Source organism: Eptesicus fuscus, chromosome 16 (assembly GCF_027574615.1).
Source record: "Eptesicus fuscus isolate TK198812 chromosome 16, DD_ASM_mEF_20220401, whole genome shotgun sequence".
NCBI classification, from domain to species: domain Eukaryota; kingdom Metazoa; phylum Chordata; class Mammalia; order Chiroptera; family Vespertilionidae; genus Eptesicus; species Eptesicus fuscus.
The window spans coordinates 24005747-24031408 of NC_072488.1; the positions used below are offsets into that span (position 1 = coordinate 24005747).

The window sequence follows — 25662 nt, forward strand, 5'->3', positions numbered from 1 at the left end:
CAAAACAATGGCTAAACTAGTAGAAACATAAAGATGCTGGTACACTGGTATCACCCGTGCAAGAAAGAGGACTGCTCCCGCAGCATTTCTACACTATTCACATTCCTTATATTTCCGAGTCAAGTTGCAATTTTGCCTCTTCCTGTTTAGCCTACAAGATGAGGTAACAGCAGAAGTTATAATAGCTACACTTGCATTTACTACCCTATTTTTTTTTTTTAGCCTGTTCTAATTTATGTAAAAGACTTGAACTATAGAAAGGTGCTTATCCATGAATGTCATGGTTATTATAAAAACATGAAAACTATATAATTAGGTAGTTTGCTTTATGTTAATTAAAAGATTACTATTCAAGAGAATCTTAATTCTATTATAGAATTCCATATGTGGAATTATAAATGCTTATAGCTATGGCAGAAAAGCAACACCTCAAAATGGAAGGGTATCTTCTGCTCTATCTGTTTCAAAGGAAAAGGGTCCAGATCTTTTCCAGAGTCCAACATTTTGTGCTGCATCAGAAGACTTGTGTAACAAATGCAAACTATCAACAAAAAGGCAGCTCTTCCATAACCCCAGAAAAAAAAAAAGACAAAGTACATAAGATGTGATTATAGTGCCATGAAGATTTTGATATGTTACTTACGGAATCAAGGTAAAAATATGGTAACCATAGCTTGAACCCTCAGAATTTATCCTTTGGTTCCTGCCAACTTTGACAGATGCATGCAAGAGACTAAACTAGTGAAAAATATCTACTCTCGTGTGGTGAGAAACAGCTCCTTTCCATGTTAACCTTATTTAAATTCTATTAGCAAAACTACTGCGCTCAATGGTAACCATATGCTCTTCGCTTTAGATTTGCAGTATTAAAAATGATAATGGGAACTGTCACAATTCTTTTCTTAAATGATGTCTTCCCTTCTGACTGATTACCTAAAGCAATGTATGAACACACAGACTTTCTGTACTTGACAACTTTACACATGTGTCCCCTTGGTCTAACTGGATAGCCAGTTAAACTCAAGATTCTGTGATCTTCATCCACAGATTTCTTGTCTCACCTTAACAAAACTTCTGAACAGATGTTAATATCGACTCCCACAAAGCTGACACATTCTTCTACAACACTGTCCAGTGTTGCCTTGAGTAAAGTCTGGGATACATCATGCTTAAAAGACAAAAATCAAATATCAGTTGAAAATAAAATACATGAAATTCTTGGACTGTTCCATTACTTTGCCTGTATAGCTGGCTAAGACATAGCATAGTAAATGTCATTTCTTTTAAACACACTGTTAGCAGAGGTAATTAAGCTGAACTTAAGGAATCTGTGTTTTCTTACTCTCTAAATTACTCATATACTTCCCTCAAATATAACAGCACCAGCATTTATCCCTTTTCCAAAATTCTGCTTAGAGCAGTGGTTCTCAAACGTTAGCATGCCATCAAAATCACCTGCAGGGGGCGTGTTACAACACAGGTTGCTGAGCCCCACATCCAGAGTTTTTGATTTAGTAGGTCTAGGGTGTGGCCTGAGAATTTGCAATCTAACAAGCTGGTTCCAGGAGCTTACTTTGCAACACACTCTCTGCTTTGCAATGTTATCTTCACTTGCATGTGTATTCCCTTAGTTCTTATAATAGGAAGCAATACTCTAATACTCACTGAGTTTGACAGTAATTCAAACTCTGTTTCATCAAATGGAAGATAATCCTATCTAATAAAGAGGGGATATGCTAATTGACCCTCACACCATCACAAAGATGGCAGAGCCCACAGCCAATAAGGAGGGAATATGCTAATTGACTGTCCCACCCTCAAAGATGGCAGTGCCCACAGCCGATAGGAGGGAATATGCTAATTGACTGCCATGCCCTCAAAGATGGTGGCACCCAGTCCCCTCAGCCCCCCAGGGCCGCCCGAGGCTCATGCTCCTGGCAATGGCAGCAGCAGAGGTGTGATGGGGGCGTCGCTTTCCCCTGATCGCCAGGTCGCCTCCCGCCCCTGAGGGCTCCCAGACTGTGAGAGGGAGCAGGCTGGGCTGAGGGACCCCCCGCTCCAGTGCATGAATTTTCATGCACCGGGAATCTAGTCTATTATCATAAAAGGCCTGTGGTCGTGACGCCATAACAGCGGAATGACCAAAGACTGGTCACCAGGAGGCTGCGTGCGCGGCGAGGATTTGAGGCGCACGTGGGTGGGTGGGGACTTGACTCTGGGTCCTGCCTCCCGCCCAGCACGGTAGGAGTCAGTCTGGGTCCCATCAGTACGGCGGGTCTGGGTCTTGCGTGATATCGCGCGCTGGGCCTCTAGTATTGCTTTTAAGAAGCACCATTATTTTATGTACCACTAAGAAAATACACTACTATTTAACAAAGATACAATGCTTTCCTATTCATTCCAATTTTTATTTTTTAAATATTAGAAGAGCTCTTTTAGACTTATTTAGAAAGTTTTATAAACCATATATCATACATAGATAAAAAATATATAAATAATCTAAGCTGGTTAAGGTAATTCTAAAATTTCTTCACATTCAACATTCAACTCTTCTGAATCACGTCTTTACCGAGATGTCCAAGTTTTCTACACAATATTTTCCTTTATGTTATCAAGAGCCTTGATAATGTAGCATTACTTAGAAGAAAAATATTCTACAGTATCTGGATTTTCTTTCAAGCTTCAGGTGTTCATTCTGTAAGCTTTGATGATAGTCCGATCCTTTCATCCTTTTAAAAGAAATTTTAAAGAATTTTTTTGAGAGAGAAAAACATCGATTTGAGAGTGAATATCGATACGTGCTTCCTGCACACCCCATATCAGGGACTGAGACCCCAACCGGGATGTGTGCCCTGACCAGGAATCAAACTGGCAACCGTTCAGTACATGGAATGACACCCAACCAACTGAACCCACAGGCCAGGGAGATAGTAGTCCCATCTTAATCTTAACAGAAAGTATCAACAGGAGATATCTGGACAGCAACAAAATTCCTATTCTTACCTTAAAGTTTCTTAAATGCTTTATCGTTAGATGGCTTATTGACTAAAACAGTGAATTTCAAAAGTCACATCTTCAGGATTAACAATCAAGTTCAAACAGAAAATACAGCACGATTTGCCGTAAGGCCCATGGCAACTGTTGGACACCACTAAACGTAAGATGCATCCTGATTTCAAAGATGTGAACATGCAAGAAAATGTGCATCTCAGAAGTGATGAAGTGCAGTATTTGAAAGTACGTATTTGTTGACTAATTGAAGCTAGATTACTACAATGAATAGTTCATAACATACTTGCTATTATTCATAATTCTAAAATTGAAGATCCTCCTATTGTTGTTCCCAGATAAGAAACTGGGAGTTAGCATCCTTATCTTTTTCCAGATATCTCTAGGAAACAAGGCCAGGCTTTGACAACCTCAAACTCTTAGGAAGACAATATAGTAAACGGGTGCCCAGGAACTGTGATTACATCATCACTTAGTAACCGCAGACGTTTTTGTTCTGAAGACTGAAGGGTGCAGAAATAACCTAGTTGGTAACTCTCCAGGTCACAGCTAAAATACTTTATTTTAAAAATCTAATAAGCAAACATAATTATGAAAAAGATAGTAAAGAAAAACCCAATACCTCACTGAGAATCTGATCATTCTTGAGCTACAGCTTTTAAGAAGCTGGATGGTCTTTTCTTTATCTAAATAGATGAGAAACAGCAAAATGAAAAGGGGATTTAAAAACAAAAGTGAGGGCAAGGGACAATGTAAAGGCAAGGACAACAACAGCAACAAGAAAAACTATCCAAGGAAAGAGACAAAACTAAACAAACAGGAAAAACGAAGGGTAATGGTTGGGAGCCAAAAGGATAAAGACAAACAATTCCACATGCTTCAAAGCACAGGAGATGCTTGAGATTCCTAAATGAGGAGCAGCCCCTGTAGCAGACAATCTTGGGTGCCTATCTTACCTCTAGTCTTAACCCCTTTCTCCTTCCATACAGAAGCCTGATTGTGTTTCCGGCATCCACCCTACCTCTGTGAGGCCATGTGCTTTGGGAAAGCTGGCCCCATCTCCAGCAGATGATAATGACTGGTTAAAAACTAGTGGTTTTCAAATTGAGGGTTGTGACCAATTAGTGGGTCATAAAGTTAATTTGGTGGCTTGCCACCAGCATAAAAAAAAAAAAATCAGAAAGAAATAGAATAGACCACATAGAGCATGTTGTATATATCCTTAACATGGAAGGAACAACACAATAAATAATGCAGTGTATTGAGGCTATCATCTGAAAGGAATATATACATGAACCAGGAATATGAGTTTTGTTCACTGATATCTCATTTGATTTTCTGGTAAATGATGGTTATTTTGACCACTGATTGATGGAGAGGTTAAAGGGTACATTTCAGAGTTATGAAGCAAGTTATCAAAACTAAGTATGAGCAAAATGCTGATTCTTTCAATCAAGTTTAGTTACAAACTTTCAGTATATTTTTCAGAAAGAATGTATTGAGCATAACATTTTTCAAATTATTAGAAATTGTAATATAACGGAGTTAATACAAGTTGTCCTTAAAGTAAATCAATTTAAACTTTGAAGGAAAAAAAAATGAAGTAAGCTAAACTACCAGATTTGGAAGTGTCAATAATAACAGACAAAATTGAGGGGAAAATGTTGACTCCAATCAGCAATCTTTCACTTGACTTGAGCCACATTTAATATCTATCTATCTATCTATCTATCTATCTATCTATCTATCTATGTAAGTCTTTAAAAAAAGCATGACATTAAAAATGATTTTACAAATATACAAAGCAATAAAAATGACAGATCCCAGACACACTACTGATCATAATGTCCTCCTAGATATCAATCTAAAACCTTCAAAATCAAAAACCAAATAAAAACACTTGGAACATCCATACCAGAATGACTAAAATGAAAAAGATGAAGAATACCAAGTATTGGTAAGAATGTGAAGAAACTGGAACACTCAAAATATCAACATGATAAATGAATTTTAATCAGATTTGCAAGACAGTTAGTTAGATGGAGGATTTATCTTGTATGGTAAAATACAACTTAACATAAAATCGAATCAGATATATTTAAAATGTAAGCTAAACTACCAGATTTGGAAGTGTCAATAATAACAGACAAAATTGAGGGGAAAATGTTGACTCCAATCAGCAATCTTTCATAAAAATCAGCAATTTGTTCATAAAAATGTATCATTATTCAATATAAATTAAATTAGATAAACTGTAGAGAAATAAAAAATGAACAAATTCCCCGAAATACAGAAATTGTCAAAATCAACTCAAGAAGAAATAAGAAAATCTGCACAGACCTATAACAAGTAAAGAGGTTCATCAGTAATCAAAAATCTCACAGCAAAGGAAAGTATAAGATGAGAGACCTTCATTAATAAATTCTACCAAACATTTAAAGAAGAATTAACACTAATTCTTCTCAGACACTTCCAGGAAATAAAAGGGCAGACAACACTTGCTAACTCATTCTATGAGGCCAGCATAACCCTGATATCAAAGCCAAACAAAGATTCCAGACACACACACACACACACACACACACACACACACACACACTATAGACCAATATTCCCTATGAATATAGGTGCAAAAATCTTCAACAAAATACTAGTAAACCAAATCCAACAGCATATTAAAAGGATTAAACACAATGACATACATATTATGCATTCGGTGTATGTGAACTCAAGAACCAGATACACCCTTTTTTCCATTGAAAATCAATCTCTCTTGGAATTTTTAAACTTTTAATTTTGCAATAACCTCAAATTTAGGGGAAAAAACTTTTAAGAGTAGTAAAAGTATTTCCTTATAGCCTCATTCAAATAAATACTTCAGTGTGTATTTCCAAATACCAAGGACACTGTCTTACATAACACTGTATAATAATTAAAATCAGGTAAGTTATCATTGATATAATATTACCTAAGGCACATCCTTTACTCAAGTTTCATCAATTGTCCCAATTCTACTATGTAGCATTTCCTTCCCAGTCCAGAATTCATCCATGATCACACATCGCATTTACTTATCCTGTCCGTTTATACTCTGTGCTAGGCAGCTTTCAAGAGGTTTCACAGTGATCCCCAACTCCTGGCACTCCTACATTTGTGTAATCCTCCTATCTCCTGCACCAAGAATTCACTGACGATTCTTGTCTCTATCAATTATCACTAAGATTATTTTACATTCAAATGTCAAGTTGGGTGAAAAAGTAGTTTCAATCTTGACTCAATCAAAATGTAAAAGAGTAAGCTTAATAGTGTATTGTATGTGCTCAGTGTCCTCATGTGTTCTAGACTGGGACATTCGTGAGCAGTTTATACCTATACTTTCAATTAAATCTTTTCTAATTCTTGTAAAAACCTTGTATTTAAATATAAATAAAATAGTATTTAGTTTTATCACAGATAAAGAATAAGTATTTTCAGAAGTTTTGTTTGAATTATGTTTAATTGTATAAAGAGATATACACTTATACAGAAATATTTATGTGACAGGTATAGCCATGGTATGAAATGTGTATTTTTCAAAATTTTTATTTTCTTTACTGATTAAGGTATTACATATCTGTCCTTATACCCTCCATTGCCCGCCCCCCCATTCATGCCCTCACCCCCCTGGTGTCTGTGTCCATTGGTTAGGTTTATATGCATGCATACAAGTCCTTTGGTTGATCTCTCTCCCTTACCCCCATCCTCCCCTACCTTCCCTCTGAATTCTGACGGTCTGATGGATGCTTTTCTGTCTCTGGATCTGTTTTTGTTCATCAGTTTATGTTGTTCATTATATTCCATATATGAGTGAGATCATGTGATATTTATCTTTCTCTGACTGGCTTATTTCACTTAGCATAATGCTCCCCAGTTCCATCCATGCTGTTGCAAATGGTAAGAATTCCTTCTTTTTTACTGCAGTGTATTATTCCATTGTGTAGATGTACCACAGTCTTCTAATCCACTCATCTGCTGATGAGCACTTAGGCTGTTTCCAAATCTTAGTTATGGTAAATTGTGCTGCTATGAACATAGGGGTGCATATATCCTTTCTGATTGGTATTTCTAGTTTCTTGGGATATATTCCTAGAAGTGGGATTACTGGGTCAAATGGAAGTTCCATTTTTAAGTTTTTTGAGGAAACTCCATACTGTTCCCCACAGTGGCTGCACCAGTCTGCATTCCCACCAGCAGTGCACGAGGGTTTCTTTTTCTCCACATCCTCGCCAGCACTTGCCATTTGTTGATTTGTTGATAGCCATCTGACAGGTGTGAGATGGTACCTCATTGTCGTTTTGATTTCCATCTCTTGGATGATTAGTGACTTTGAGCATGTTTTCATATGTCTCTTGGCCTTCCTTATGTCTTCTTTTGAAAAGTATCTATTTAGATCTGTTGCCCATTTTTTGATTGGGTTATCTTCCTTTTGTTAAGTTGTATGAGTTCCCTGTAGATGCTGGAGATTAAACCCTTATCGGTGATAACATTGGCAAATATGTTCTCCCATGCAGTGGGTTTTCTTATTGTTTTGTTGATGGTTTCTTTTGCTGTATGGAAGGTTTTATTTTGATGTAGTCCCATTTGTTGATTTTCTCTTTAGTTTCCATTGCCCTAGGAGCTGTATCGGTGAAGATATTGCTTCAGCATATGTCTGAGATTTTGCTGCCAGTGGATTCCTCTAATATTTTTATGGTTTCCTGTCTTATGTTTAAGTCCTTTATCCATTTTGAGTTTATTTTTGTGTATAATGTAAGTTAAGTTGGTGATCTAGTTTCACTTTTTTGCATGTATCTGTCCAATTTTCCCAACACCGTTTATTGAAGAGACTGTCTTGACTCCATTCTATGTTCTTGCCTCCTTTGTCAAATATTAACTGAGCACAGTGGTTTGGGTCGATTTCTGGGTTCTCTATTCTATTACATTTGTCTGTTCTTGTGCCAGTACCAGGCTGTTTTCAGAACAGTGTCTTTGTAATATGGCTTGATATCTGGTATTGAGATTCCTCCTACTTTGTTCTTCTTTCTCAGGATTGCTGCAGCTATTTGTGATCTTTTTTTTATTCCAGATGAATTTTTGGAGAGTTCGTTCTAGGTCTGTGAAATATGCTGTTGGTATTTTAATGGGGAGTGCATTGAATCTATAGATTGCTTTGGAAGCCAACATTACCATACCAAAACCAGATAAAGACAACACAATGAAAGAGAATTATAGGCCAATATCCCTCATGAACAGAGATGCCAAAATCCTCAACAAAATTCTAGCAAATCAGATACAGCATTACATCAGAAAGATCATACACCATGACCAAGTAGGATTTATCCCGGGGATGCAAGAATGGTACAATATCCACAAATCAATAAACGTGATACATCACATAAACAAATTAAGAGATAAAAATCACATAGTCATATCAATTGATGCAGGAAAAAGCATTTGACAAAATCCAACACCCTTTCTTGATAAAATCCCTCAGCAAAATGGGAATAGAAGGATCCTACCTCAACATAATAAAAGCCTTATATGACAAACCTACAGCCAGCATCATACTCAATGGGCAAAAACTAAAACCATTTCACCCAAGAACAGGAACAAGACAGGGATGCCCACTTTCACCACTCCTGTTCAACATAGTTCTGAAGTGCTAGCCATAGCAATTAGACAAGAAGAAGAAATAAAAGGCATCCAAATTGGAAAAGATGTAAAACTGTCATTATTCACAGATGACATGATAATGTACATAGAAAACCCTAAAGACTCCATCAAAAAATTATTAGACTTAATAAATGCATCTGGCAATGTAGCAGGATATAAAATTAACACCAAGAAATCTATGGCATTTTTATACACCAATAGTGAACTTACAGAAAGGGAGATTAAAAAAAACAATCCCATTTACCACTGCACCAAAAAAATGAAGATACCTAGGAATAAACTTAACTAAAGAGGTAAAAGACCTGTACTTGGAAAATGACAGGACACTGAAAAAAGAGATAGAGGAAGACATAAATAGATGGAAGAACATACCATGTTCATGGATTGGTAGAATCAACATCATTAAAATGTCCATACTACCCAAAGCAATCTATAGATTCAATGAAATGTATTTTTTTCCTACTGTGTGTCATGATCACAAGTTATGAAAAATAATAATCTTAGCCAATCATGGTGGTCCATTCCATTTATTCACTTATGGCAAATGAAAGGTGTAAATCTGCTGTGGGCTACAGAAAGACTTCACTGCTCGTAAATACAAACCTCTATGAAGAGCTGGTCTTTTCTTCTTTCCATTCAAGTATGACTCCTGGAACCAGGATAAGCACTCTACTCATGTGACTGGGACTAACTTGCAGCTGACTCTCTGAGGATGGCAGGTGGCACACATGCAAAGACTCTAGCTCTTCATGATACTCTTGAGATCCTGCATTAACCAGTTCTGGACTCACCCATCCTCTGACCTTGTAATCTTTTTTTATTATTTAACAAAGAGTAATAAGTTTCCTATTGTTGATCTCCGGTGTTTTATCTAACTAAAGCAATCATTTTATCTAGGGCTCAAAGTCTAGGAGAAAGATGACAATAAAAACAATGAGCAATAACTGTATTGAGACTTTTTTGCCAGGCAATATTATAAGGCTTTATCATATCTAATTTAATCCTCACAATTGTACAAAATATGTATAGGATTTCATGTACCATCTTCATATATAAGAATTTATTGAAAGGAAATATAGTAAGACATGTGAAAAGGTGTGTGTGTTTGTATTCAATCTAAAAATTGAGGGGAATGATACAAATAAATTATAAAACATACAAAACATGAACTATTATGGTCATTAAAAAGTATAAGGTAAGATAGAACAGATATTTTTACCAAAATACCTTGCAAGAAAAAAGGTCCAACATAATATACTGAGATGAAATATTTTTTAATTCCTCTAACAGCTACACTCATGTGAGAAAAATTTCTGCAAGGATTGCTGTCATCAGTAATCCTGGATGTTGCCTACATTCTTCCCCAACTTTTGCTTAGTAAAGTACTAAAGAGTTAACACTATTTTATAAAAATCATTTATGTTTAGAGGAGGAAATACTGAACAAAGTTCGATATTGTCCCCATAATAATGTCTTTGACATTAAAGCAGACACATTGATTCTGTCATTCTAAAAACATTTTGAAGCAACTATTATGTGCCAGACCGTGCTAGTTGTGCTACGTGTTGAAAGTACAGGAAAAAGCAAGTGAACTACATGTCTTCAAGAAGCTCAGTTTACACCTGCTGAAAGCTAAGATGTGACACATCACCCACCTGGCAGTCAGAGTGTAAGAGACAAGAGGACCCCAAGACTGACTATGCTAATTGTCAAGGACCTGATGCCAGGAAAAAATGAATTGTTCCGTTTTGTAAAAGTTACCTAACTCTGAATTTTTGGGCAAGTTATTTGAATTGTATAAACAGTCTGTTTTGAACTCAAAGAAATATTGTTTGGGCCATTACATTTTTATCTAAAATTTATGAGATTTTTAAAAAGGAATATAAACAGTCATTTATGCTAGTCAGCCTTTTTGAGGTCAGAAGCCACATTTTAATTGTTACTCTGCCACCAATTTGTGAAGAACTGTGGATCCCAACTGCTCTTCTCTTTTTTTTTCCTGAAGCACTAAAATTATCTCACAATTATTTTTTAAAATGTCCTTTCAGATGAAACATTGTCTGTGGACTATAGCTACAGACTACAGCTACAGCAACAAAATTTCATATTGTATATTCCATATTAAACTTTAAGTTTATTCTCAAGTGTTTTTCTGATGCAATAGTCTTGACTATTTTCTTTAGCAATTATCACTCACTCGTGTCTCTTACGTTGCCAAAATACAAAACGCAGTTAGAAACTAAAGATGCAAAAAAGCTTTACAGGGCAATAATTTCAGATAAAGCAATTCATTTCCTCATCTTGCATCTACTTTTCTTTGACTGACATGTGACAGTTTGAAAGTCATCCAGCAGAGTGAGTGTTGAATGACCTATAAAAACAGAACTGACAGAAGAATGGGAAACATTTGAGAAAATAGAACTTGTGGCTTAAGTGTAGCTCCTCCTCCAATTCTTCAAATCCAGTATACAAGAGGTCTTTAGAATATTCCCTTTAGAGACTACGACAATGTCTCTAACTACAGCACCATAGAAGTACTGTATTTAATTTATGTGAATTTCTAGGACAAAACTAATGTGTGGTGAAAAAATCCAAACAGTGCTCCCCTGTGTGTAAGAAGGGGCAGGGGTGAACTTCCTGGGGTAGAATTGTTCTACATCTTAATAGATGAGGGCTATGCATTTGTCAAAACTCATTGCACTGTATCACCACCTTTTTCTGCACGTCGATTATACCTAAAAAATTGTAAATAAACAAAAATCCAGTTTTAGTTTATGAACTGTTAAGGCAGATAAGCATTTTAGGAGGGAACAGTGATGTCCCTAATTACAGATCTCGATCTCTCTCTCTCTGTCTGTCTGTCTGTCTTAATTTGCGCTATAGCAGGCGGCTGGGGTACAAAATAGAGACCACTCGTGGTTTTTGTTCTACGGAATCTGATAGAAAATGTCCTCCCCAGATGTCTCACTTCCTGAACCTAAAAGGTAATTCTTTTCTCCTCAGTCTAGACAGTAATTTTCAAGGCCAGTCATTCTCAGCATAGCATCAGTAGACTACAGGGGAACTTAGTTAATAAAAAGGAGTGTGTAGTTTAGATGGCACACGCTTGCTAGTTAGCTGCTTGTTTGCTTTTCATTCCAGAATTATGAACATAAGATACTGATCCTGCCTTTAAAGGTTTCCCATGATGATTAAAACTTAAACAAAGTATATAACTTCTTGGTGAATCATGAAGCTACAAAATGAGTCTTTTACTATGCTATCTTAAGAGAACAGTGCTTACATTTTAATCTAGTCTGGTTTTCATTCTGTCTTCTAGTAGGTGCTCTCATGTCCCCTAGTGGATACAGGTCGATATGGTGGAGGGAAAGATAGAGGCAATTCTGCCTAAGTAAAGTCCCTAAGTCTTAAATGCCTGTCTTGCTCACATACTTTTCCAAACTAATGCCTAATTTACCATAAATAAAGAAAAACATTAACACATCTAAACTGGACCACACCAATCTGTCCCATGTGTGGTCATGTACAGAGTCTAGGCTAAAACACAATTCCTGACCTATGACATATACATGAACAAATGCATACCAATTAGCTAGGTATTTTGATGCAATGTAATACAAAGATGTCAACATTTCCATTGTAAGTCTCTATCTTTAGAGATTTATAGCTTAGTCATAAAAGTGGACTTCAGAAAAACGAAGAGTACAAAGATTTGGCCACAAGAGAGAAATTTCCCTTCGAATAAATTGAAAGTATGTAGATAATCTGATCTGAAACTCTTCTGTGTATGTATGAGAGAGATTGATTCTTGTGCACAGAAACTCTGACAGTTTTGTGTTAGATGATTTAGGTGGAGGGGGCAGGGGTTAGTGATAGAAGGACGCAGTAATGCAAAAATAATGGCTTTTTTTCCTCCCCAATTATAGGAGCTAGGTTCCTTGTTAGTATATCCAGGAGTTAAGCTCTAAAGATCCATCTTCTCTCCCCCAGTTCACATACATATACTCATATGTGGCCACATACGCAGCCACATATGAATTGGCTTCCAGTCCATTTATATAGACAGTAAATTTTTCCCTATTAGACCTGTGGCTGACTCTGCCAGCACAGGATTCACATAATGTGTTTCCACAGAGTTGAAGCTTTAATAGGGAAAGGGAAGGCTCCCTTTTGTTTGCATGTCCCACTCCACATGCCTATGGCAACAGAGCACCCAGGAGGAGTCCCACACTTAGCCTCCTGCACTGGTGAAGACAGGGCTCTGAAACGCTGCCCCCAAACCACTCTTAGCCCCATTTCCTATTTTATTTTATCTACAGTACTTGCCATCATCTGCTGCACACAAAAAGTTAGGCTGGCAAGTGGATATATGGCCTTTGGAGTTCGGGGAAGAGATCTGTGTGAAGCATTCTCAGTATGAACGGTCTAGCGTGAAAAAAGGAGGAACATAATAAATATCTAAAACCTCAGGAGAGAGAGAGAGTGTAGGGGAAGGATCCAGCAGCATCAAGGAACAGAAGCGGAAATGTGCATCTCAAAAGCAGTTATATAAATGAAAAGCTTAATATAATTCTTTTGTTGTTGCTATATGCAGTTAATTCTGAAATTCATTTTAAAAAGAAGTGATAGCTACCGACTTGTTTTATAAAAAGTGTTGCCTTTAGAATCCTTTTAATATGCATCTAGCGATTTTAATTGGATGAGGCGTTTAATCTTTAATGACAGGTATTGGTAATTGAAATGTCTGTGACAGAGCTGAACTTTCAAGAGAGAATTCATAATTTGGTGCAGTTGTTACTACCATAAAGGGGCAAAATATAATGTGTTATTGAGAAGCTATACTAAGCTACCAAAGTTATTCAAAGTTCCTGTACAAGAAAATCCACTTTACAGTAATAAAACCAGAAAATAATTATATTGGGAGTAGCAGGCGTCTGGAATTTTATAATGCTAACTTAATTCATCCTCATGTCTCCAAGGTTGCTATTATTCTTATATTATTATTCTCTCCATTTTACGAAAGAGGAAATTGAGACACAGAGAGGTTAAGTAAGTTGCCCAAGGTCATACTGCTGGGGTGTAGCTGAATTTTAAGGATCAATCTTTTGAGCCCAAGCTTTTAAACACTATGTCCCCCTGTTTCATATCAGTTAAGTACTATCACTTGATCTAGCAATGCAAATTCCAGCCCTCTTGCTTGGGTTGCAAAGAAAACCATTTACTTTACCTATTTTCTTTCAAAAAAAGAAAAGTTCGCCGAAACCGGTTTGGCTCAGTGGATAGAGCGTCGGCCTGTGGACTGAAGGGTCCTGGGTTCGATTCCGGTCAAGGGCATGATGTGCAGGAGGCGGCTGATTGATGTTTCTCTCTCATTGATGTTTCTAGCTATCTATCCCTCTCTCTTCCTCTCTGAAAAACCAATAAAATATATTTTAAAATAAATAAATAAATAAATCAATAAAAGAAAAGTTCTGTAACAATCAGGAACACATTTTTTTGTTCACAAGATAATATTGTCTATTCATTCATAAGGCTTACCATGACCAAAAATGTTCTGAAAAAAATAGACATGATTCTAAATTTTTAATCACATTGTTTTCATTATAAATCTTACATAAATAATAAGTGTCTATGCAATAACAACAACAGAAAAGAGATAGATTTCTGAAGTAACTATATGGCAACTTGCTTTGACAGGGCACTAGTATTTTTTATTATGAAACTATAATTTACTTTCTCCTGATCCCTTCCCCTCTAAATTTTCTATCCTTCTATCACTAAGAAGAATCAATTATAGCATTTTATTTGATATTCTGAAAATAATCTATTTTGTCACCTACCCAGCTCTGCCACGAATAATAAATGCATTTCTTTCTCAAAGGAAAAATGACTGCTTGGGAACATTTCCTTCCTGGTGGTTCCTTTGAATGGTAGAACAGTAATATGGCCCTGGCCAGTTTTGCTCAGTGGTTAGAGCATCAGCCTGCGGACCAAAGGGTCACAGGTTCAATTCCCGGTTGAGGGCACCTACCTCAAAAGCAGATTTAATCCCCAGGAGGTGGGGCATGAGTGGGAGGTAGTCAATCCCTCTCTCTCCCTCTACCCCTCTTGCTCCTCTCTTTCTTCCAGTCTCTCTAAAAAAAAAAAATCAATGGGAAAAATATCCTCCAGTGAGGATTAAAAAACAAACAAAAACTAAACAGAACAGTAAGTACAGAGGACAGGACCTACGTGTGCACATGTCTGAACCAGAGGAAAATGAGGAAGCCCTTCCCCGGGCAGTTCTCCCTCGTCCTCCCGGGCAACTAGACGTGTCCTGATGACTTCTAATTTCGATTTTAAACAATTGCATTTTAATAACGTAAAAAGCAAACATTTTATGATCACTACCTCCCTTTTGTTGGCAACAAATAATATAGAAGAAAAAAAATTGTCCAAAGGTTTTCTATTGAAATCTCAAAATTTTAGGACTGCAAAGGCCTTCAAGAGATCAGCTATAGTATAACCCTTCAATTCATAGTTGAAAAAAGCTAAACACAGAGACACAGAGTGATTACAGTTAGGGTAGTCTCTATGTTATTGTATCTTCTATCATGAATAAGAACTACAACTTGAGTTTCCCAGTTTGGTTTCTCTACAGCCACATTTGAAAAGAAAACACACATCCTTTATCTCCAAACACCCGAGGGCACAAGAAGAGGCCAAGTTGAAAATTACTCATTGAAATATAGTATGATGAAGTCCAATGCTTCCCAAATGTCAGTTCCTGGCAAAGTTCTCAGTGGTCAATAGCAAAATGAGAAAAAGAACAATGTGAAAGTTTTCTAACAAGATAAATGTACGTGACTTAAGCAACTGTACTTTACTATACAATTATGAAATTCTTGTTTTGGTGTTAAATGGTCCTTTCCTTTTTCTTTGTGTGAGAAGAAAAGAATTTGGAAATGTGTCAGTTCTCCATAACCCTACTACATTAGTTATCTACTGCACTGCAACAAATTACTCCCAAAGCTAGCAGCTTAAAACAATAAACCTTTATTATCTCACATAGCTTCTGAGCTCAGGAATCCAGTAGCAGCTTAGCTGGATGGCTCTGGCCCTCATGTGTAGCTCTCATGAGGCTACATTCAAGATGTCAGGGGTCATTTGGGAAGAAAGGGGGGCATCTATAATACTTTCAACAATAAAGATAAAATTTAAAACACACACACACACACACAAATAAGATATCAGCTGGGGCTGAAATCATCCGGACACCTGAGTGGGTTGAAGGAACTGTCTCCAAGATGGCTCACTCATGTCACTGTTGGCCAGAGGCCTCAGTTCCTCTCCATATGGGTCTCTCCCAGGGATGCTCATGACACGAAAGACGGCTTTCCCCAAGGTGAGTGATCCAGGAGAACAAAAGCATCCAAGACAGAACCACAATGTATTTTATAACTTAATCTCAGAAGTGGTACACAATTACTTCTGACATACTCTACTAGTTACAAAGACCAGTACAACCTGGGAAGTGTTAATACCAAGCGGCAGCATTATTGAGGACCATCTTGGAAAATGGCTACCAGGACCACAAATTTTTAAAAAATTATTTTACTAGTCCATGACATCAAATTCTAGAATCTGTTGTAGTAGAAAGGACATAAAGGATCTTAGTTAGTCTCTTAAATATCTTTCACTGCCAATATACTCTGAAAACTATAATACACTGATGAAAGAAATTGAAGACAACACATAAATGAAAGAATATACCGTGTCCATGGATTAGAAAAATTAATATTAGTAAAATGTCCATACTACCTAAAGAAAACTACAGATTTCAAAGCAATCCCTATCAAAATACCAATGGCATTTTTCACACAATTAGATCAAATAATCCTAAAGTTTACATGAAACCACAAAGACCCTTAAATAGCCAAAGCAATCTTGAGAAAGAAGAACAAAGTTGAAGGTATTACGCTCCCTTATTTTAAACCATACTACAAAGTTATAGTAATCAAAACAATATGTTACTAGCACAAAAACAGATTCATAGGTCTAGAAATAAACTCAGAGTTATATAGACAACTAATCTACAACAAAGGAGGCAAGAATATACAATGGGGGAAAGATAGTCTCTTCAATAACTGGTGATGGGAAACTGGCCAGATACATTAAAAAACACACACACACAAAAAAACCCCACAAAACTGGACCACTTTTTACACCATATACAAAAATAAGTTCAAAATGAATTAAAGACAAATACAAGTTCTGAAACCATAAAATGCCTAGAAGAAAACATAGGTAGTAAACTCTTTGACATAGGTCTTAGCAATATTTTTTTGGAGTCTCCTTAGGCAATGGCAATCAGAGCAAAAATAAACAAATGGGACTACATCAAACTAAAGTTTTGCATAGTGAAGGAAACCATAAAAAATAAATGAAAAGCCAATTTACTGAATGAGAGATGATATTTTCAAATGATATATCTGATAAGGGGTCAATATCCAAAATATAAGATCTCATATAACTTAACATTAAAAAAAACTGATTAAGAAAAGGGCAGAGGACCCGAGTAAACGTTTCTGCAAAGAGGACATGCAGATGGCCAACAGACACATGAAAAGATGCTCAACATCACTACTCATCAGGGGAATGCAAATCAAAAAACCACAATGAGATATCACCTCACCACACCTGTCAGAATGGCTATTGTAAAAAAAAAAAAAAAAGTCAACAAATAACAAGCTTTGCTGAGGATTTGGAGAAAAGAGAACCCTCCTGCACTGTTAGTGGGATTGTAAATTGGTGCAGCCACTATGGGAAAACATTATGGAGGCTCCTCAAAAAAATTAAAGACAGAACTAGCATATGACCCAGCAATTCTATTTCTGAGTATTTGTCTGAAGAAAACAAAAACACTACTTTGAAAAGATATGTGTACCCCTATCCTCATTACAGCATTATTAATTATTTGCAATAACTAGGAAATGAAAGCAACCAAGGTCTTCATCAATAAATGAATAAAGAAGATCTCTCTCTCTCTCTCTCTCTCTCTCTCTCTCTCTCACACACACACACACACACACACACACACACACAAACACACACACACTATGAAATATTACTCAGACACAAAGGAATGAAATCTTGCCATTTGTGACACCATGGATGAACCTAGAGGACATTATGCTAAGTGAAATAAGTCAGACAGAGAATGACAAATACCATATGATTTGACTCAGATGTGGAATCTAAAAAGCAAAACAAAACAAAACAGAAACAGACACATACATACAGAGAACAAACTGATGGTTGCCAGAGGGAAGCTACATGGGGGGAAGGACAAAAAAGGTGAAGGAGATTAAGAGGCACATACTTCCAGTTACAAAATAATCACAGGAATGTAATGTGCAGTACAGGGAATATAGTCAATAATATCACAATAGCTTTGGTGACAAATGGCTATTAGATATCGTGGTGACCACTTTGCAAGTATATAAATGTCGGATCACTATGTTGTACACCTGAAATTAATATACTATTGTATGTCAACTATACTTTAATGAGAATAATATTAAATTTATAAAAGTATGATGCAAAACTTTTTTAAAACCTTGCCAGAGCATGAACATGAAGAATAGAGGGCAAAATAACATTGGCAAATCTACTCTCCATTTTAGGAATTACAAGCAAGACAAAAGTCATTATGGGCATAGTAGGCAGTTTCCATTGCATTTCATTAATATAGAGAAAAAGCATTTAAGTTTCAGGCATTTAAGAGTGACAATCGTCTTTCAGACAGTTGGAAAGGACTTGAGAAAAACATTTGTTGGAATAAATGGAATGTGCCTTGGCTTCTGTGGTCAAAATTTCTGGGACTCAGCTGAAACAAGATTCTGGCTTAAGACTTATATGGTTTTCATCACCCTATAAACATTAACATTATTGATGCAGATCTGTCGCTTGAAATATTTTACCCATATCCTCCACTGCAAGGAATTTTCTTTTTACCCATTCATCTCTAGTGACAAATTTGTGGCACTTACAAATTTAAAAGGCTGTCAAAATCTAATAATGAAATCTTGGGGAGAGTCATGTGGGGGCACAGATCAGAAAGAACCAAAATTAATTTCAGAGGATTTACTACATAGGTTAGGGGTCACAAGGAGGTGAGTTTCTCTCTACAATGTGAAATCTACAGAAGCAATACCTTCCCAGAAGTAAAGAAAAAGCAGAAAAGGAATTAGTGTTAGTCAAGCCATAGAATGAAGTTAGAAACACATTACAGAAACCAGCACACAGACAGCATGGAAAACCATGCTGTCAGTGACTTAAATCCATGCCAGGGCCCATACTTGTTTTAATAATGGCTGTTATACTAAATGTCAGGCATACTTTTTAACTATTGATAACTCACTAGAAAAATTTTCCATCTTCACAAGCACTAAATTTAAAGGCTTGAGATCTATAACTTTTCTCCAGAAAGTGTTACCAAAATGGAAATATAGCTTTAAAAGTAAAAAGGTCAGAGCTTTTCCCCTTGTCTGAGCCTCTACACAGTACCTGCTACTAGAACGTTCAACGGCTAGCAGCACATTGAGGAAGGCAAGTCAGATCAACACCAATGGCACTGGATGATAGAAGACAACAGAACAGATGCAATAAAATAATGGAGAAAAAATAATTTTCCACCTAAAATTTCACACCCAGGGAAATTATTATTCATGTGGGAGAGTAAAATACCTTTACAACACATATAAACTCAGAACATTTCTCTCTCACCTACCTCCAAACAGTTATCCTTAGTAATAGAATTTTATTTAATGTTTTTTCTTCTTTTCTGACTTTCCATGTACTAGTGTAATAAATGGTTTGAATTTGCTTAATGAACACCCTTTCCCTAAAGAGTTTAAAGCAGAGATTATTTCTTTGATTTTCTTCCTTTTCCCATCACTTGTAAATAATTTAAAAATAGCATATCACATTTCCTAAATGGGATTCAGATATGAGTTTAAGTGACTTAAACCTCATGAGGTGACTAAAAATTTTTCCCATGTAGACACCAATTTTCTCTGTCTAATCAGAACCCTCGAAATTGGGTTTATTCTGCCAAAAGAAAACCAAAAAGTAAAACAAAACATATTTGAGATAGCAGGCATTAGGTACATAGAGCTATGAAAGTTGTATATCAAAGTATTTACCAGAGAGATTTCTTTTTAGATACTTAGACAATTACTGTAGGGGTTACATTATGTTCCTGAATATGGTATGTAAAAGGAACTTGGAATATCAGAATTATATATTTGAAGTCAACATAATTTTATGTAAGAAATAGGTATACTATTCCTTAACACAGAGACTAATATTTATGCTACATTTCCATGGTAAACACCAGTATTTGCTCTCTCTCTCTCTATCTTAATACACAATGTTCAATTGCAAACTAAAAATGAAATAAATTTATTGTTTAATAAAAGTATAAGGCAGGGGTCCTCAAACTTTTTAAACAGGGGGCCAGTTCACTGTCCCTCAGACCGTTGGAGGGTCGGACTACAGTTTAAAAAAAAAAACTATGAACAAATTCCTATGCACACTGCTAAGTCGGCTGCTAAGCAGGACAGGCAGCGGCGGCAAAAACACCCGGCGGGCCGGATAAATGTCCTCGGCGGGCCGCATGTGGCCTGCGGGCCGTAGTTTGAGGACCCCTGGTATAAGGAATAATACCAAAAACCGTATCCCCTTTCATTTGTGACATGCATAAACAAGAATGGCAACTGTCACCGAGTTTTCTTCAATAATGTAAGCATCGTGGTTAAAGACCTCTAGTGATGCTAAGCATAAACATTATGCAGATAGCTTACCTATTAAGAGCAAAGACTTTGAATCCAAGTAGACTTAGCTTTAAATCTTGGCTCTACTATTAACAGATTCCCAACTTATTTGAGCTTCAGTTGTTTCATTGATCAAATGGGGGGAAATAGCAACTAGTTTTAAAGATTGGTGAATATGAGATTATATGATTAAGTTTTACTATAAGCCTGGCACATAAGGGTTCAATAAACGCTAACAGTTATAATCAGCATCACCACCACCACCATTATCATCTGCTGGGTGAGCAAAACAAAGCCCACAAAACAAAAACTGGAGTGAACCATTCTAATATAGACAGAGTATTCAGCATTAGGCACAGCGCTGTACAAATACAACATTTGCATCTCAGAGGCCTGGGAGTTTACACAAATGTATGAATCAGGCCCCGTTATAATAAGAGAGAGAAGGGTAGGGGCTGGAGGTACACTGAAGAAGCTTGTACCCTCTCCTAAGGGCATTCAAACTTCAATTATTTTTAAAATTTCTGTGCTAGCCAGACAAAATCCTGTGGAATATGGCCTGTAGGTAACTGTTTTTCACCTCGTGAACTGAGACTATTATTCAAGCCCTCAAGCTGCCCTGAAAGAAATTAGAAAACAGGATTCCTAGATTCCAATGTACCACTGCTGTTTTTCTAGGTTTCTCATTTAATAAATTTGTTTTTCTCCCCAAGAATAAAAGTTACACATTTTATTATAGCAAATTAGGAAAGTGCACAGGTGTGTAAAGGAGAAAATACATAATACACACAATTTTATCACTTAGGAGCATCTCCTCTTAACTTTTAGGAATTTTTCCTTCAACTTTTCCTAGGCATATTTTTCTTCTGCAATACAAATATGAATCTAACTTTTTGGCTGAATATTTGAAAATTTTAATTAGGATTCTTTGGAAACATTAAATGATTGTAAATTACTCAAGTATATAGACATACATTAGTTAATCCAGTTTTTTTTTTATTGAACATGTTCCTTCACTTTCTCAGTTTTTTAATTTTATAGTTAACACTGTAAGAGTAAGTTTATGCATAAGATTTAAAAATTAACCTGCTTCCTTAGGACACAATCCACCGAAAAGAATTAATTGATCAAAATAAAAAAGGACAACGATACATATTGATTTGCACACTGAAATAGTTCTATGACTTGGCATTCTTCCAGAAGAATAGAGGAAAGAATGCCTTTTTGGCTACTTGTTCAGCAACTATGGGTCTGTGGGTATTTTTAACACATATTTCAAATTAAAATTCCAAAATTGCTCTTCACACATCATTAAAACAGGGAAGTGAATTTAAAGTCTTACACAAGAAGTGATTTTGATTCTGAAATTAATGCCAATATAACTTCAAAGTTATATTATTTTTACTAATAGTGGGTTGTAATGTATTGATCCTCTGAAATCCTCTATATTAATACAAATGGATCTGTATGATTTGATGTCAATTATTTAAGTTATTGGGGAGCAAAACCAGGGTGAGATATTAAATATTAAATCCAGGGATAATATTAAAATGGTCATTCCAGCCAATTTTTTCAAGCAATGTCAATCCTGAATTCCTCTGCTTCAGAGCTTATTATAAGAATAATAATAAGAATAAAAATTATACGAGCTAATTATAAGAATAAAAATTAAAACAGTGTATCTTACAGCAACATTCTCTTTGGGTACACTACAGAATGTAAAGTCTATCTACCTAAGAGTATAGCAGCACCAGTATGTCAGCGACACTTAATATAAACTCTATAATCATCCTGAGTCAGCTATTTCAATTAAACTTGCAGGGGTGTGAGCTGATGTGAAGAGCAGGGCTTTATAAAGGCGATCAGACTCTATGGTGATTCTCTGCCCCAAGCCCTCTGTCTTAAGACAGGTGAAAGCAGGCATCCCATAAGATGTTCAGAGGGTTAATAACCAGAGTTTTAAACATTTCCCAACTGATAGTATGAGAACAAAGAAACAAACAAACAAACAAACAAACCCCACAGGGCTAGGATACTATATTTTCTTATTTATCTCATGAGACTGTTATATAAAAATCAAATATAAGAACAGCTAGGCATTTGAAAAATAAAACATCATTACCACTAGATAATGTTATAAACTGGTGTGTTTTTGAAGCAATAATTATCAGTTAAGTTTAAAAAGAAGCTCCTGAATTCACAGTTCCTTAAGGCAGGATCATGTATGTTGTGATTCCCGTGTTTTCTAGCATACCTCCCTTGAATTGGAGACATAATTATTTGTTGAGTAAATAAACAGAATTGATAAGCTATATTTGAATTGTATTATATGTAAAATGTTTTTTAAAATATTTTCACATAGCTAATGAATCTACAAGTGTTAGTAGCAACATGTTTCTAAAAATTTTATATTCTCTATACTAGAAACTATTACATTATTCCTAATTTTTGTGCTCTGTAACATATATTGCAAAATAAATTCTCAATCAGCATCTTATCTTAAAATGAAGCACTGTCTTAGTCCATTAGATATTTAAGGGAGGAGACAAGAAAATGACTATATATGTCAATTAAAGCAATTATAGAACAGAAAGATGTTGGGATGAATATCCATCAAGTTAGTTTTAGAACACATAAGAAGCATCAGAGTTTTGGGGGGGGAGGGGAAGCAAAAGTGCCCTATCTTGGCTGAGTAGCACTATTAAATTCAGATGCAGGGTTCTATTTAGTTTGGACAGGTCCCAGCCACAGAACAAAGTCAGTCTGTCTTAGTACCATAACTGAATTCTACAAGTTAACAGCTTTTCATGAAAAGCTGCCATTTCAAAATGTCAATCAAATCTGAGCATAAGTGGGAACTCCTGCAGAAATAACCAGCTGCAGGTTTGAAAAACATTTTTCACTGAAAGTGGAAACACAAAAGATGTTTGAACGGGATCTCTTTTCATTCCTGTAACAGTAGACGGCCATTTTCACAACATCAAGGACAGAAAACAGAGGACAAAATTGCAAATAATGTCTTGAAAGGGCTATTTGCAGGGGTGATGACTGATTCAAGTTACAAATGACAGAATTACTGGCAAATGGGAACTCATTAATATGAAATTGTTTGTTTCTCATTAACTGATCACAGTCTTAGACTATTCTTTTAATTGCACTTGAATGATGATGCCATACAGAATGAAATGTAGCTTCAAGTTTTGACATTTATTTTCAACCTCTCTAAAGAAACTGATGATGGTATCACTTCATTTTAAAAGGAGAGGAGGTGATTCACCGACTACAGTTTATGAACAAATAAAAAAGAAACATTATTTCACTTTTCAGAATTGTCAAAGATAATAAAAATACTACGCATCAATATTGCTTCTTTCTTCCAAGAAAAAGTCCCTTGTAAGCAATGCTATAATAAAGTGAAACTAAATAACAGAGCAGTAAATATGATATACTATAAGAGTTTATGTGGAAAGGAGATAGGACTTACGGAGACGTACATGAGAAAATAAGACTCTGAAGAAGGCCTACCACCATGCTTTAGCTCCAGACGTATAAAATAGCAAAAAGAGTAATCAGAAAATAGCTTTTTTAAATTGTTCACAACTTGAAGAGTGATACAACACAAACACCCTCCAAATATTTTCTTCATACACCACACATTTCAACAAATCTTTCGTTCATTTGTTGGCAGCTGATAGGAGAATTAAGTATGTTCATTGACATGATGACTCCTCTCAACACCAATGGAATGGTCTGTGCAGTAGAGATAATATCAATGTTGACTTGCTTTTGTAGAAGTAAAAGGTAAAATGAAAACTGTAGTTTAAAAGGCACTATCTATATCATAATGTTCTATTAGAAATTTTTTGGTTCCCACAGTTAACCAATTTTTATTTATTTGGAAGATGTAGAGAAGTTATTGAACCTTGTTTATATATTACATCCCAAATTGTTGTCACTCGAATGAAAACAAAAAGGTAGTTAGAACTTAGACTCCTATCCCCAAATAAATGCTACAAACAGTTCAATCCAAAAAGTGCTGTAATATGGTATGGGATAATTCAGGGACACCAAAGTCTGCCTTCTTTTATTTTTCAAAAAAAAGTTCAATTTCTCGCATTTTCAGAATTTGGACTTTCTCTGGTTTAACGACACAAAATTAACAAACATCTATCCCAAATGCAGGTTTAATTAATTTTAGTAGTTATGGTCTAATTAACCTGCTTATCTCGAGCCCAAATTGTGGTTCTCTGATTTCACATACTTTTATCTATCTAGGAATTTCTCTTGAGTTATATACAAATATTATTAGGTGCTTATTTGTATATAAAGTAAGATATAATAAAGCTCACTAATCTCCCTTAATGTTTCCAAAAGAGCCACAACATATAGCTACATATACCAATTACATTCTCCATTATAGAGAAAAATACTCTTCATCCTAATTTGAGTAAATAAATTCAGTTTTAATATATATACTTCCAAATATGAAATGGTTAAGCCTTGGCACAAGGGTGTATTTTACTTTATTTTTAGAACTTTTCAGTTAGTACTGTAGCATGCACACATCTTCCTAAGAGAATATCCAATATTTAGTTCCAAATGCTTTTAATTCTTGTGTTCAAACAGCTGTATGAGGTTGCAGAGCTTGTGAAAAAGAATTTGGTGGTGGGGAGGGTGGGCATGAGTTGGTTACCAGTTGTCACCCAAAGATAACAGTTACATTTATTGGGGTATTACAAATGCAAATGGTGAATGTGGTATAAACTGTATACTAGATTTTAGTTAGAATGTCTAAAGCTATCACACAAGGCATTCATCTGCATTCCCTGTTTATGGGAATGAAATATGTAGTCATTTGAAGTCCACAATATGTATACTGTGTTTGTAATAACTGCAGATTTTACAAGCACATTATTCTTTCCATTAGGATTAAAACCTCACCGAATAGCAATTTGTGAAAGAATTCTAGCAGGGCCCGGAGCCCAGAACTCTGACCTCTGATGAGATGCTTGGCAGCAACAAACTCTGGGTCTAGGCAAAACATCTGGTTTGAGTTAGACTTCCTGAAAAAATAGCCGCTGTACTGGGGAAACTGGTATTCACTCAGCTTTGTATATATACTTTGACTGACTTCAACACTGCTATA

The 25662-nt window shown here is 35.9% G+C and overlaps 1 protein-coding gene across 1 annotated transcript in view; it reads right to left on the reverse strand.

The window, feature by feature from the left end:
- Positions 1-25662, reverse strand: part of SRBD1 (S1 RNA binding domain 1) — a 162369-nt gene that overhangs the window by 33512 nt on the left and 103195 nt on the right. Inside the window, exon 17 of the mRNA XM_008162174.3 lies at positions 1062-1168. Coding sequence (XP_008160396.2) covers positions 1062-1168 — 107 coding nt within the window. The remainder of the gene's footprint in view (positions 1-1061; positions 1169-25662) is intronic.